The sequence below is a fragment of the Leguminivora glycinivorella genome, chromosome Z (assembly GCF_023078275.1).
Source record: "Leguminivora glycinivorella isolate SPB_JAAS2020 chromosome Z, LegGlyc_1.1, whole genome shotgun sequence".
Classification (NCBI taxonomy): Eukaryota; Metazoa; Arthropoda; class Insecta; order Lepidoptera; family Tortricidae; genus Leguminivora; species Leguminivora glycinivorella.
In genome coordinates, this window is record NC_062998.1 from 46448777 (window position 1) to 46464391 (window position 15615).

General features: G+C 36.7%; 1 protein-coding gene across 1 annotated transcript in view; it reads left to right on the forward strand.

Moving 5' to 3' along the window:
- The first annotated feature begins 4336 nt into the window (after positions 1 to 4336).
- Positions 4337 to 15615, forward strand: part of LOC125241625 — a 35822-nt gene continuing 24543 nt past the window's right edge. Inside the window, exon 1 of the mRNA XM_048150187.1 lies at positions 4337 to 4483. Within this exon, the coding sequence (XP_048006144.1) occupies positions 4478 to 4483 (6 nt within the window). The 5' untranslated portion in view covers positions 4337 to 4477. The remainder of the gene's footprint in view (positions 4484 to 15615) is intronic.

Consider the following 15615-nt stretch of genomic DNA (forward strand, 5'->3'; position numbering starts at 1 on the left):
TGCTCCGACGGTTTCATGAAAATATTTCAACACATTTCGAAATGTATTCAGCATGTAAAGCGTTTCTTCTCTTGTTGTTCTTCACACTAAACTTTAAGCTACTTACTATTAGACCTAGAAATGTTTGTGCTCTGTTCAAGCAATTTGTTTTTGAAAATGTAGAATATTGCTACTTACTGATTTGAACTATTGTTTGTGTCCACAAAGTTGTATCGTATAAGTAATTATTGTAAAAATACGTATTTAGTTATAACTTATATGACTATAAGTGCGTTTTCACATTATCCGATCCGATATCGGATGTCGGACCGATATCCCATACATTACAGGCGCCATCTTGGTTTTTTCATTGAAATCCTTCCGACATCCGATATCGGATCGGATAGTGTGAAAACGCACTAACGCGTTTATTTTAATCGAACCTAGTTAGGGGAATACGGGTTTTCACCAGTAAAACTATATGTATTTGTATATTTACGATATTTTGTACACCTTGTTTTGTGTTAATTATCTCAGAAACCATTTTTTCCATGAAACAGTCAAAAGCAGTTTTCTAAGCCACTTCGTATTTAGATTTTTCCTGAAACGCATTTTTATTTTTACGTAGAAGATACGGAAAACTAGTTTTCACTAAATAAAACGCGTTAATAACATGCGCGGATCCAGGGGGGTCATGGGGGTCATGACCCCCCCCCTGGAGCCTAGGTTGGCCATACAAATAGACCACGTGACCCCCCCCTGAGGCCTGGGCCTTTACCACGTGACCCCCCCCTGGGCACGAAGCTGGATCCGCGCTTGGTTAATAAGGGGGGGGGGGGCGTAAAGAGAGAAGATACTAGAAACATGCAAAAAAGCATCTTACGTGGGTACATACTTAATAAGTAAATATTTGGAACCAAAAAATTAATTTCTCAATTAAAATTCACATAAACAAATGTAAGTTAAAATACTTGTAGGTATGTCTGGTTCAGCACTTAAGCTTTAACATAGTATTGAATCGGTGCCAAGAGTTTTAATGGGCGCGACCTTGAAATAAAATGAATTTTCTTAAGCTCACTTTGATCCATTAAAATACACATTTGGAAGGTTAATTACTTCTAATATCTTAACTGTATGATACTACATAACGCAACGGAGCCACGCTGTTCCGTCATCGCTCATCGCCCAAATCAATTGTTTAGTTGTAATACTTTTATTGCTTGTATTTTTTTTATGTTCTTATTTACTGTTTTTTTTAATTTAATTTCATGACGCATTAGATTTATCTGTAATCTCATTGAAATATGTTTTTTAAATAAATAAATACGAGTAATAACAGTCACAGTAGCCTACAAAATGTACATTCACAACTCGTTACAAGTTGAAAATACTTATTCTTACTTAAATGTGTAAGTAGATCCATTTTACTCGTAGCATAACAACCCTGTAAAGTCTCGAGAAAAATGTGTAAGTAATAAACGTGCTACAAAACTTCTTAAACACTTTGGATACATTATTTAACTAGATCAAACCATTAAGCATGTTGAACATAAATATATAAAACAAACATTTTTTTCAATGAGTCGCTATAAATCAAAGTTCAAAACTTTTATTTGCTAAAATGCACGTAAGTACATCATAATATAATGGTGGAAATATATACATAGTATCTGTGCATTGACCCATATGCCATGCAAATCATAAATATACCTACCTAAATTGAAACATTCATATTTACAAAACTATTTACAGCATATTTACACGACAGAAATAAAATGCTATAAAATAATCTTAAGGTCAAAATAAATAAGTAAATTAGGTAATATTATGTCAAGTAGGTAATTTGAATAGGCATTGTCAAAAAAGTCATTGCTAAATCAATGTAAAATATTCTTAAATAGTTTAAAAAAACATACGAGTATTAGGGACCGTCCACATAAAACGTAAGCATTTCACGGTTTTTTTTATCTCTTGAGCATGGACTGTCACATTTAGTAAGAGACCCCTCCCCCTTATGCTGTTACGTTATATGTGGATGATCCTTTAGGGATTTATTACACAGATTCACCTAGCACAGGTATATATACTTACTCAAACCCCCTTTAATCATATGTCTGCCAAAGCGCACAAACAACATTACGCGAACCGCCAAGACAAGCACTAATAAGTATGGTTCTCATAGAACGGAATGTCGGTGCGACAGCTATTCCTAGCTTAGTCGTTCTCCGTTTTTTATACGTACACCTAAGAGGAAAGAGGCCGACCAATTCTCCATACAAACTTGGTGGACCTCGTGTTCCTTCCTACACTTTTGCGTTTCTTTTTCGTTACAAAACAAACTGAAAACGGCATGATTACAATATGTATCGAACAAGATGACGGAACCCTGAAGACGTCCTTTATGTGAGATACTTGTATTACTCAAGAATGAGACTGTTAGAAAACAGTATTGTATAAATTGTATAATTATAAAATTAACCAAATCATTGTATAACCATTATAAGTTATAACTAGTTTTATTATTTTTCACCACAGCAACTGGTAAAGGCTTTCTTTGCTATTCGAAAATATATAGCAAAATTGCATTTTATCCACAAGGGGGCAAAGTAATTTCATACAAATTTTAACTCGATGTCTTAATCTGGCTGCTAGATTTTACCTATAAATGATGATTTTCAATCATAAATATTGAATAAATTGATGGATTTGATTTATTTTGATGTTTTATAGTCAGTATTTTTTCGTGTTGGTGTGGTGAAAAATTTTGTGTTTCACTCGGTGGCAAAGTTTGTTTAACCTTCGTGCCTTGATACCCTCACGACGCTCAAGATTCCACTTTTTGAACCTCTCGCTACGCGTTCAATATTGGAATCTTTCGCTTGCTCAGCTCAGGTATCAATATTGGCACGTGCGGTTAAACAACTACTTTGCCCCCTTGTAAAACAAATAACTATTGTAGTCCTGCCGGCTTAACCGAAGTGACAATCATTGACGCTACGACACGATCGAAACAGTCTGGTTCTGTAGCGCTAGCGCCACTGCAGAAGAGGGGTAGAGAGAGCTATACGATACGCGTAAGCGATTGTGATGTTGGCTAAGTATGTACTCAGGAAGTAAGGCAGACGTACACGTACCTCTATTATTTTGAAAACATCATCGTCCTCGCTTCATGAAAGTTTGCTTGGATCACTGCTACCGTGATCCTGCCGTGCCGTGAACTGCTGCGTTGTTCTCGTGGACTCTTGAGTCCCGTTAGCTAAATAATAATGAGTAATCATTTTGAAAGTTTAAATACGGTGTAGTTCCAAATTTTGGCGTAGGCACCAGTTTAAACGACGCTGTATGTCAACAGAGGTGACCCTTCAACCGAGAAGGGAACCTAGGCTTTATTGGGTTTAAATAGCACTCGTCTATGATTTTTTTCTCTTTGTAGTAGTAGTAATTACACTTTATTGTACAATACAAATAAAAACACATATAAGAGGAAAAAAATAAAAATAACACACATAATTTGTACAAAGGCGAACTTATCCGATTAAGGGATTTCTTCCAGTTAACCTCAGAGCGGTCAAGGGAGGCAGCGGTGTTTTCTTAAAATATTACTGGTAATGGTTAATATCTTATCCGGTGTAAATCCTGGGTACGTTATGATAAAGTTTAAGGTCATATTCGGTACTGTGGTCTCGTTAGAAGTAGAAGAAAGTGTTTCAGGACAATATTTTTTCCATGCAAAATTTTAAAACGATAAGATATTTAATTTTTTTTTTGTTAAGTATACCGTACATGCATATATTGTATAGACAGGTGGGTTTATTTATATCGTAGCATCTTGTTTCATCTTAAGTAAAAGCAGCTATGTGGACGTGTAATTATTTTTTATATATTTTTCATTTATTTGCTTGTGTTGTTATAAACGTAATAAAAGAAGAATGCTGATAATCAAATCTCATGACAGAAGCTCGCCGCGGCACAGAAGTTAAATGGCTAGTGTCGGCCAATAAAACACGTTCATCAGCCGCATAGCTGCGAGACGAGAAATGTCCCATCATCTCTTAAGTGCACATTTTGTAAGAAGTTAATTGCGTCCTTCGCAAAAAATCTGACGTCGCTTCATACAGAGGAAATCCCGGAAAAAGCAATAAATCTTGCCTAGCCGCAGATAGTGGGTGGGGCGGGGTGTGAATATGCGTACTCCTGGGCCGCTAGCCAAACGTATAATCGTTGCGCTCCGTGGCGTACGGACACGCAACCGGCTCTGTCGCGCCAATACGGAAGAGCGATAGAGAGGGATAAGTAAGATAGGAAAGGGAGTGTCGAAGACAGTGATGTTGGCTAGAGGGCCTGTACGGTCCCGGGTGCAAAAGGCAGATCAATAGGCGGGCGTCCTGCTGGTGGCTGTGAGTGCCCGCGGCGGCGCGCCGTTGCCGCCACTCGTCGCCCGACCGTCGCCCGCGCGCCCGTACTGCTCCCGGCCCCGCTACTACACACGCGACGTCAGATGGAGGTAAGTTCTACCCAACTATTACCGCAACCTGTTTCAGATGCTCCAGTGTAACATAAGTGTACGTGTAACGCGTTTAACAAGTTTCTACATTTACGTGCAACTAACTTTTTACTTGGATGAAGTTTTGTTAACAATTTAAAATAGTTGCGCCTAACGAGCCGCTGGTATTTTCTATTTTTTTTTTAAATTAGGGCGTTAAAATTTGAGAATACATTGCTGTCTGACTAGTTTAATATTATTTAAAAAATCAATACGTGTTTGATAGTCACTATCGATATCAAAATAGTCATACGTATCATAAATACTGTAAGACTGTCTACCCTCTCTCGTTTAAATTGTGATTCATTATTTAGGCGGTATTGTGTAGAATAATATTTTGTCAACCGAAATTGATCTGACGGCGAATAGAAATCATGCAAACAAAAAACAAACGTTAACATTGGTTTGTTCGGATTGTTAGCATCGCAGGTTAAGTACCTACTCACCCATTAACAAACAAATTTAAATTAATGTTGGTAGCATGTGGGAAATCAAATTTACTTAGTTCATTATAAGGGGTATATTGCACACAAATTATTTAGGAGCGGAGGGGCGACTTGAGAGGTTGCGCGGCAGGGTAAGGGCGAGAGGTTTTTGTTTGTGTGCGTTATCTCGTTAACAGGCAAACTGTGTTTGTTTGCGTAAACCCATGCAATTCATCCTCTCTGTCTAGCGCCCGGTTTGATCCCGTACGCATTTTTAGGATTTCTTTTAGTGGGATGCCGCTGCCGCGGCGTACGTACCTTTTTTTTTGTTTTCAAGCGGATTGTCTAGGTGCTTGTTGTTGATTTATTTAACTGCTAATGGGGTGCCGTTTAAAAATAAGCGCGAACATTTTGTCACTGGCGGTGCCGCGATGGCGACCAAAGCCGCTGCGTTCAGAGGCAGGATCTGGGGAAATGGGTTTATGGCGGTAATTCATCTTTAAATATGGCTTGAAAGGTAATTAAGAAATGTAATGTTAGTTGTTACTTTTATTCGACGCGGTTAGTTTTCTAACTATTGGGTTTGATATGGCAGCATTCCCTTTTAAAACAGAATCAGTCGGTTCCTTTGGAGTCTTTGAGGTAAATATTAAAATCTGTTAAGCCGGTCGGCCGGGCCGGAGGAACCCTTTTTTTCAAAAGAGTTGCCTTTTCGGGCAGGTACTGGCCATACAAAATGTCGGGATATGGAGAGACAAACCGTCTCGTTTAACCTTTTGACCGCCACAGTCGGCTGTGGCCGACATCAAAAAGTTGTGCCGTGGACGCCACGACGGCTACAGCCGACAGATACTTTTGAATCGTTTTAAGGCTCAATAAAATCTGTAAAGTATTAAGGCGTTTGTTTTTCAATTACCCTTTACAGAACACGAAACACAACATTTCGATATTTATATAAGTATATACGGAATATCGAAAAAAGACATATAATTATTTGTTTGTAAATTGCGCTACACTCTACGCCTATGTCGCCCACAGCCGACACATAGGGAGGTGCCAACCAAACAATTAAAGTAACTGACGATATAAATATATTGTATAAAAAGTTAAAACCCGTGGTCTTAAGTCACCACGACTACTAAGATGTTTAGCTACCACGCGCAAGAAGTACACATTTCACGAAGAAAAGGGCTAGCTATAGTTCATTATCTCCATTTGTAATAATAATCGACACATATTTCGCACTTCACTGACAAATGAGTGCTTATCAGTGTCCTGTCCGCCCTTGTCGGCCACGGACGCTAACCCTGTGACGTCAGGTACGGTGAGAGAATTTCATAGTGTTGCATAGTGTTATCGAGATGAGTACCGAGTCTATGAGTACGGAAGAGTTGTTACGAATTTTACAAGGTGTGGATGATGAAGATGAAATTCAAGATATTTTATTGGATCACCTTGACGAAGAAGATTTTGAGGTAAGTTTATTATTATTACCATTGCTGATCGGAACTATAGGAGCTTAACTTTTCGAACTTCGAACAAAGAATGTAGGCTAGCGTTTAATTTAAGCCAAGAAAAATACGAATATTTTTCGAAAAGTAGACTATTTGAATGGAATACCGGAATTTATACTTCAAAACATGAGTTTGTTCATTGCCATATTTTCATTTGTTCCATTGACAAGTTTTACTCCCAGTAGTTCCGATCAGTAATTGTTACTCAGGCATATTTAACTTTACATTTAATTGTTGATTTTGAATGCTAGGCTAGTTTTACATTAAATATACAACTTTATGAAATTTAACTGTTTTTCAATTACCTATGAGCTTCAAATCAAGTTCGTATTAAAAAATGCCGATATCAAAATTATACGCCGAGTGAAGGTTCCCAACCCTAGAATAACAATAATTTTAACAGTTCTCGGCGCCCATGTCGGCTGGGGCCGTCCATGCGTGACGTCATTATTTGTCTTAAAAATAAGTAGTGTTGTGAGGCAGTTGCCTGACGGTTACTGTTGAATGAGAAACTATTGATGTTTTCATACATTGTATGTGTACTAAAATATTATGTAAAGCATTATAAAGATACCTAATATATATTTGCCGAAGCCAGTAACCTTTTAGTGGCATCTAGGTACCCTTTTACAAGGGGTTATAGCCATTATCGATATCGTACTTTGCAATCACTATCTTTTTAGAGGTCGTAACTTTGAATGTATCTCTGGCGTCAGGGAGACCGCATTTTGCAATGCGGGCGTGGCGGCCAAAAGGTTAATATTATTTATTGACGATAAAAAGCACAAGTGACAGTTGTGTTATTATCTAGGGACGCGTGGGTCAGTTAATATTAGACGGCGGATAAATAAGTATGTAAGAAAGTCATTGACTGCATCGGTGTAGGTATCTAAGTATGAATTAATTGCGCGTGTTTATATTGGAATGTAACTCGGTGTTATCGATGCCCTATATGTGTTTCTTACTCGTATGATAACAATACATATCTACTTAAAATAAATGACCGATAAATAAATTTGCATTTTGGATAAAAAAGCATGGAATTAGGTTAGATACCTATGTATGTACAGTAGGTATTTAAATAAAACGTATAGATTCCTGAGTATTTGTATCTACAGTCAAAAATCTGATTTAGAATTGTAATCGTAATTGCTTGTGCGCTGAATTTGAATAAGAACAATAATTCGCTTTATAATTTACTTAGCGTTTATTGAAATGGGTCCTAGGACTCCTAGGTAGCTTCTAAGGTAACGGACCCAATCATGGACAGTTTAAGAAAATTTTTCGCTTGTTTTTGATATTTCACTCATAAATGTGAAAATTCTACCGCTAAGCGTGTTAAATCTTGAATGTCCTATCCTTCTTTTACATTTCAAGCGTATTGCAAAATGGATACTGCTATTAGTTTCTTCATACTTAACAAATTAAAACTAGATGTTTTTTCTCCAATTATGGACGGCAGTTCTCCAGTAATGGATCCCCCATTATGGACAGTGAAAAAAGTTTAAAATTTTACTCTTAAAGCCAACTGATACTCAATGAGGCAATTTTATATACCATAAATACAATTAGTTTGAGTTATTTTAACATAGGATTGTTTCTTGTAAATTTTGGTTTTGTAAATTGTTCCTTGTCCATCATAGGGGGTGGGCAGTTTTTCGGTTCCAGTAATGGACACTCGCAAAATAACGCTATTTCTTTATATCTTTGGAGCAACAAACTAGTATGTTTTATACTTTATCTCATGCTTAATGCAATAAGTAAAACGCATTCAAGTTTACACCGAGTATTATTTTTTTATTATTTTATACATGAACTCAACTCTCTTAGCAACATTACTAAGAATTCGTCTTGATATTTTTTTCAGTAAACTGATGAATTTTATCTTGTCGCCAAATCCTTCAGAAATAACCGAATTAACTGAAACTTCAAAATGAAACAGCTCTACAACTCTAGTTTATGGTACATAGCCGTCAGTTTTTAGAAACTAATTTTAGATACTTATTTTTAAGGATTTGTGTTTTTTTGTCCATAATGGCATCACCGTCCATTATGGGGTATTTCACCTTAGGCAATTTTAACTTAATGAGGTAGGTATCAGACTATAATAAAAAAAAACAAATAGGTAATTATTTAATCAAATAAAAGTAAAAATAAGATACGATACAAGTATGGATTGGATTAAGTCAATATAAAAAGTCGTATTTAGAAACGTTACTTGATTTTGACTTATCCGATCCATATCGCTTCTAGAGCTAGTTTTTGACGTACTACTAAAATTCGAATCAGGCCGAAAGGTAGTTTTTACACTCGGACATTGCCCTCTATTAAAACTATGGCTATACTAGGAAATAGCCAAATATAGCATGACCAGAAATAGGTATATGAATACGCGCCATGTTGCGGAATTTCATTAGAACGAACATAGTTCATTTCATAACTACTGAACTGTCACCACATACATCAATAACAGTGCCCTCTTGACAATAGTCATAAAGGGTTTGTTTACTGGTGAAACCCGATAAGGGCCACTTGCACCAACGAAAATGGAGGGTTAATCCGAGGAAGTCCATATACCCACCATTTTATAATTATGTAATTTAACAGATGACAGCCCACTAACCCCAAGTTAATGTTTAGTGCAAGTGGGCCTAAGTTGAGCAAACTGGTTTTTGCAATTCGAACTATGTGCAATTTCCACAATGTTGTTATTTCAAGGACATATTATCTCGATTTATCGGGTTTCACCAGTAAACCCTCGAATTATATTTCTGGTCAGACTTTAGTCAAGTATCCCCCCCCCCTTATTCTATGTACATTTCAAATTCCCCGATTTCCTACCAAAATGGACCGATTGAGTGAATAACCAAGATCAATTTGATCTCAATGGATTCTCGTTAAGTGAAGCGGACTTAGGTAGTTCTAGAGTAACAGCAACCTAGGAAACTCCCGGCTTAGCCCGGCTGAGCATTCAGCCAGAGCATACAATTTCACGGCAAGGTGATGAGATATTGATTCAGTTATTGCGTACGCAATTTACCATATTCAAGATGTTTGTCAACTTGATTAACTTATAATGTTCACGGTAAACTGCCCATCAGTAGGATTTGACGACACATCAATTAACTACTGCTAAATCCATGTGTTATAATCAAAAAGTTTAAACAATACATTAAACGTTATTCATTGAAAGTTTTCATTGTTCGTAATTTCTATTTATTCTTGCTCGCAGTGACACATGACCTAAGTTTCGTTAGAAGAGATGTAAGTAGATCTATGAGAGAGATTTATCACTTACAAGCAAGGATTATACAGTGCGTAAACTTAATAAGGGCGATAATTGAAACCAGGCATACAATTCAATATTGTTATCATTAATTAAAAGGTGTTTTTGAGTTACTCTTAATTTTCAGGCCATAATAAATTTTTGATAATTTTTCCAGCAGCAATGTACTGTAAATGTGGTTGCGATGACAATCAAGACAACTGTCAACGAGCGTTTAACACGAGTGTGTTTGCATTACGTTGCGGGCCGAATTAATTTGTATGGATAAAAAAAATATTTCTATTTTAAGTAAAAGTTATCTAATTCCATTTTTTATGTCCTTTACTCACCACCGTTAAGAGGTTCGTCCGTATTAGGTTTACACCCTGTATATATAGGATTTTGTAAGTATACCTACCTAAATGTCGCCTAAATGACAATGACATTGTGCGAGGAAGTCGCCAGATCTTCGGTCACCAGATAAATTTACACGCATGACAACTTAAATATGAAACACTAGCTTCTGCCCGCGGCTACGCTCGAGTCAGAAAGCGACAAAATGTAGCCTATGTCATTCTCCATGCCTTCAACTATCTCCACATAAAAAATCACGTCAATTCGACGCTCCGTTTTGCCGTGAAAGACGGACAAACACATAGACACACACACTTTCCCATTTATAATATTAAGTATAAGTATAAGTAATATTAAGTATGGATGTCTCCTAATCTACTTACTCAATTTGTTGATCTTATGACAAATATGAAAAATGAAAAATACTCGTATTTGTGTCTAATTTCCGGAGCTTTAATAGAAGTGGGTACTAATTCACCATCATAATATATGTTATCGTCAGATACCGGAAATTGAAATTAGGTAGCACATATCTAAACCATTTCATATTTGATATTCTACGATAAATAAGCCATAAGCCTTCGGTAATTGTGTCATATACTTGAAAATTTCGACCCTTACCACCGTGTCCGAATGGCCGAGTGGTTTAGGCATCCGTCGCGATAACGGAGGACGCTGGTTCGAATTCAGCTTTGAACACTTGGAGGCCTTGGTCACTTTTTTCTTTGTATATGACATTTATTTCATTTTTCTGATCCAGAAAATCGATAGAAGAAGCTGACTTTTGGTATCAACTTCATTTCAATAAAACATCTTACCATTAGTCTATATCTCGAAAACTACGAAACTTTTGCATGACCTAAATATGTTTAGTAGTCTTTCGGGCTTATCAGAATGTAATCAATTAACCCTGCATATCTATTATACTCGTATACATTATTCGATATTACTATAAGTACCAACCTAAAATTTGATTAATAAACATACATACATACAATCACGCCTGTATCCCATAAAGGAGTAGGCAGAGCACATGAAACTACTAAAGCTTCAGTGCCACTCTTGGCAAATAAAGGGTTGAAAGAAAACGAAACTGTGGCATTGCAGTGACAGGTTGCCAGCCTCTCGCCTACGCCACAATTTAACCCATATCCCATAGTCGCCTTCTACGACACCCACGGGAAGAAAGGGGGTGGTGAAATTCTTAACCCGTCACCACACAGGCAAACTCTTGATTAATAAAACTCGGAAAAATATTCATTATCATATTACTTCTTCGCTACAATATGAATAAAGTGCATGAAACTTGAACATACAAAAATATTTCGACATATTCAAATATCACCGAACCGTGTCAAAGGAGTAATTTGTTAAAATATTTAACACTCGCAAAAAATATAAAAAAATATCACGCAAATATAAATGCTCGGAAACTGTAACGTGAATATTGGGCGCCACTGCCTACAGTAAATAAGTTAATCGGAAAAGGCTTATGAGTAACAACATTCATTTGACTAATTACAGCGGCAGCATTGATAATTCCATTCCCGGAAATAGCCCGTTCCATTTCCAGAAAATAAACATGATATTCTGGAATTGCATTGCGGTATTTTATTACCGCACATCAACACCTCTATTTGTATTTCTCGCTAAATTGGACGTTCGGTAGCGTAAGGGTTGACCGACCAATTTAGCCAGGACCCTAAATTTCAAATTTGAGTTACGGTATCAAATATCCCTATCGTTGATTTAAAGGTGCTTAACACATTAATTGAGGCGATTATTGAAAAGCTATTCAATTATCAGTACGTAATACAATTGTGGATAATAAATCATTCAAAATTAATACACAATTCTAGTTGAATATTTCTGAATATGTATTTTTATAACTGTGAAGGTTGAGATGCCCAAGTGGAATCAAAAATCGACGAAAGAGGTTGCAAGTGGTAATAGACGGACTTCTCCAGTAAACTTGTCTTGGAAGCGTGTAAGAATTACGAAAAAGGCATATACACCAAACGTTTATTAGCTTAATATTGTTTGGACGGCCGGTCTGGTCTAGCGCGTAGTGTAGTGACCCTGCCTGCTAAGCCGCGGTCCCGGGTTCGAATCCCGGTAAGGGCATTTATTTGTTTGCTGCTTATCGTGGGACTCAGTCAATTTGTGTAAGAATGTCTTATTATATTTATTTATTTATTGTTATATGATTGTTGGTTATGTACTTATAATTTACTAGGTACTTATGTTCAGCTGTAGAAGCAGGGTCAGTTTAAAGGCACAGAAACTACACTAAACCGTTTAGATGAACTTTGTCTCGACTGTGCGGAGGCAATCTGCATTTCAAAGGTGTCACCCATGAGCTTAATTGGAAATTCCGTTTAGACGCGGCGATGGAGAGGTCTGAACTGAATAATCGAACGTCCACCCTTCGCTTTTTAAGCTCGTTGTGGCTTAGACGGTGGGCCACCATCCACCAGTCATCGCCGGGGCGGTCGTCCAGTCAAGCGATGTACCTAGTCTCAGTTTCAGTTTCATTTATTTGCATTACCAGTGTACATTACAATACATAGTTGTTATTCGTAAAGTACCCTGCAGTACATGATACCCTGTCAGGGCATTGCAAAAACATCTTAAATACTAAGTTTATATAAATAATAATATTACCATACAATAAATATCAACCGATTAAAAATAAAAATTAAACTAAAAATCTAAATCTAAGGAGGGCCCCTGAGGCATAGTGCCCAAGATGCTGGCAGCATTTCCTCGCTGAATTGCAATACTTATACGTTGAGCGAGGAAGCTGCCAGCTCTTTTGTCTCCCGTAGTATCTATTAACCGCTTCGCCAAGTCCTTGAATAAAATCTGGGCGCCTGGGCCCCACGGACCGAGGGTCTCGACGCCAAAAGCAACAAAGTTGTAATTGGCGTCGAGACCTCCGTATTTGCGTCGGTATGGAATTTTTATTTAAGTGTTTTGAATAAATAAAATTTATATTTTGTAAAAAAAAAAAAAAATATTACCATTATCATGCATTCAAAGAAATATGTGTAATTTCGGTGCAGATACTCATGCTTTCAAGTAACGGGATATCTAGTCAACGCGATTATGATTCGTTATATAACTTTATGTAACGCCTGTAATTTAGTAATAATATGCACATAATTAGGCATATACAATTATACAGGTTTCGGTCAAGAATTTGAAGATATTGCTGCTATTCAATGAGGTCTACCTACACTCGCGAAAGGTAGGTATAATAAAACTGTGAGTGGAGGTAAAATAGCGTAATCTCGTAGCCATTCTATGATTCTATTAAATTGACTGAGTTATCTCTTGTAGACTCCAAAGCATTTACAAATTATTGCTCTGATAATACGTAACATTTCAGTTATTCATCATTCATCAGTTATTCGTCAATATTCAAAGAAATTTTTAAAATAAAAACCGTACGAAATCATCAAGTATCAGTTCGACACGCATTTCCTCGCATTCATTGTTGCAGGTTGCGTACCTAATAAATCAGAAATATCAGAATCACTACCTAGTACATACTACATACCTACTTACCATAAATCCATAAAGATGTTTGATTCTAAAACGTCAAACAGAATGCAATTTAAATAGTAAAGTCTAGTTTTTCTTGAATGGTATTCGGCTCTTAAACTTGTTGCTAAATCGAGCGGAGCGCAAAACACCATGTTTGGTATAAGCGTATTCGGTGAACGAATTGAGTAGGTTTAACTACATTTTATGTATAGATTCTTCTACATAGTTAATTATGTTATGCTGCTTCGTATTTTTCCGGAAACGTTCGTACTTAAACGTTCGTTCAAACAGTGTCAGTACGACTTGTGCTGAAACTGACTGAAATAGTATGACACGTTCGTAGGTTTCCGTAAGAATACCAAGGAAAATCTTTCCGCACTACATCGGTAAAGTTTTGAATCTCTAAACTAATTATTGAAAAACATACCTAGCTGTCATTTTAACTAGAGAGATAGGTATTTGCTACTGGGTGGTTTATTATAATTATGAATGTTAAAATTGGACATAAAAAACCGGCCAAGAGCGTGTCGAGCCACGCTCAGTGTAGGGTTCCGTAGTTTTCCGTATTTTTCTCAAAAACTACTGAACCTATCAAGTTCAAAACAATTTTCCTAGAAAGTCTTTATAAAGTTCTACTTTTGTGATTTTTTTCATATTTTTTAAACATATGGTTCAAAAGTCCATTTACTGTGTGGTGACGGGTTAAGAATTTCACCACCCCCTTTCTTCCCGTGGGTGTCGTAGAAGGCGACTATGGGATATGGGTTAAATTGTGGCGTAGGCGAGAGGCTGGCAACCTGTCACTGCAATGTCACAGTTTCCTTTTCTTTCAACCCCTTATTTGCCAAGAGTGGCAGTGGCACTGAAGCTTTAGTAGTTTAATGTGTTCTGCCTACCCCTTTATGGGATACAGGCGTGATTGTATGTATGTATGTATGGTTCAAAAGTTAGAGGGGGGGGGGGGGGTGACGCACTTTTTTTTCCTTTAGGAGCGATTATTTCCGAAAATATTAATATTATCAAAAAATGATCTTAGTAAACCCTTATTTATTTTTAAATACCTATCCAACAATATATCACACGTTGGGGTTGGAATAAAAAAAATATCAGCCCCCACTTTACATGTAGGGGGGGTACACTAATAAAACATTTTTTTCCGTTTTTAGGGTTCCATACCTCAAAGAGGAAAAACGGAACCCTTATAGGATCACTCGCGTGTCTGTCTGTCCCTCTGTCACAGCCGATTTCTTCGAAACTACTGGACCGATTTACTTGAAATTTGGCACACGTATGTAAACCTGTGGCCCAAAGACGGACATGTAATTTAATTAAATGAAATTTAATCACAGGGGTCACTTTTGGGGGGTAAAATTGAAAATTAAAAATCAAAGTTATTAAAACTATATTGTGTTACATATCAAATGAAAGAGCATTTTATCAGCATCTGAAATATATTTTTTTTAATTTTTAATTTTGGTACTTTAGAAGTAATTTAAGAAAATAGACAAAAAATGACCATTCCCCCCCCTTATCTCCGAAACTACTTAGCGTAAAATTTTCAAAAAAATACACGAGATAGCCCTCTACCTGTAGATTACAGGAAAACCTATTAGAAATCTACAGTCAAGCGTAAGTCGGACTTAAGAGAAAAAAACTCCGATTACGAATTTCACTCACTGCCGCTGCAAGTAGTTACTAAACGACTTAAAATTGTGTAAGCGCGTTGGACAGGTATAAAGAAATCAATTTCTGTTTCGTTTTGCTTTAGAAATTGTTAAAAAAAAAATCATTTTCCAAAATGACTTAAGTTCCTACTAAAAAGGAGGCGCTTAAGACCGTTTAGAACTTCACTGACCATAATATTGCCCACATAGGTCCAAAAAAAGGTGTATATATACGAAAACAAAAAAATTGTGCCACCGACAACCAAAATCTGAAGTCTATTTGCTCTATCTCTTATAGTTTCCAAAATATACGCAAAATCTT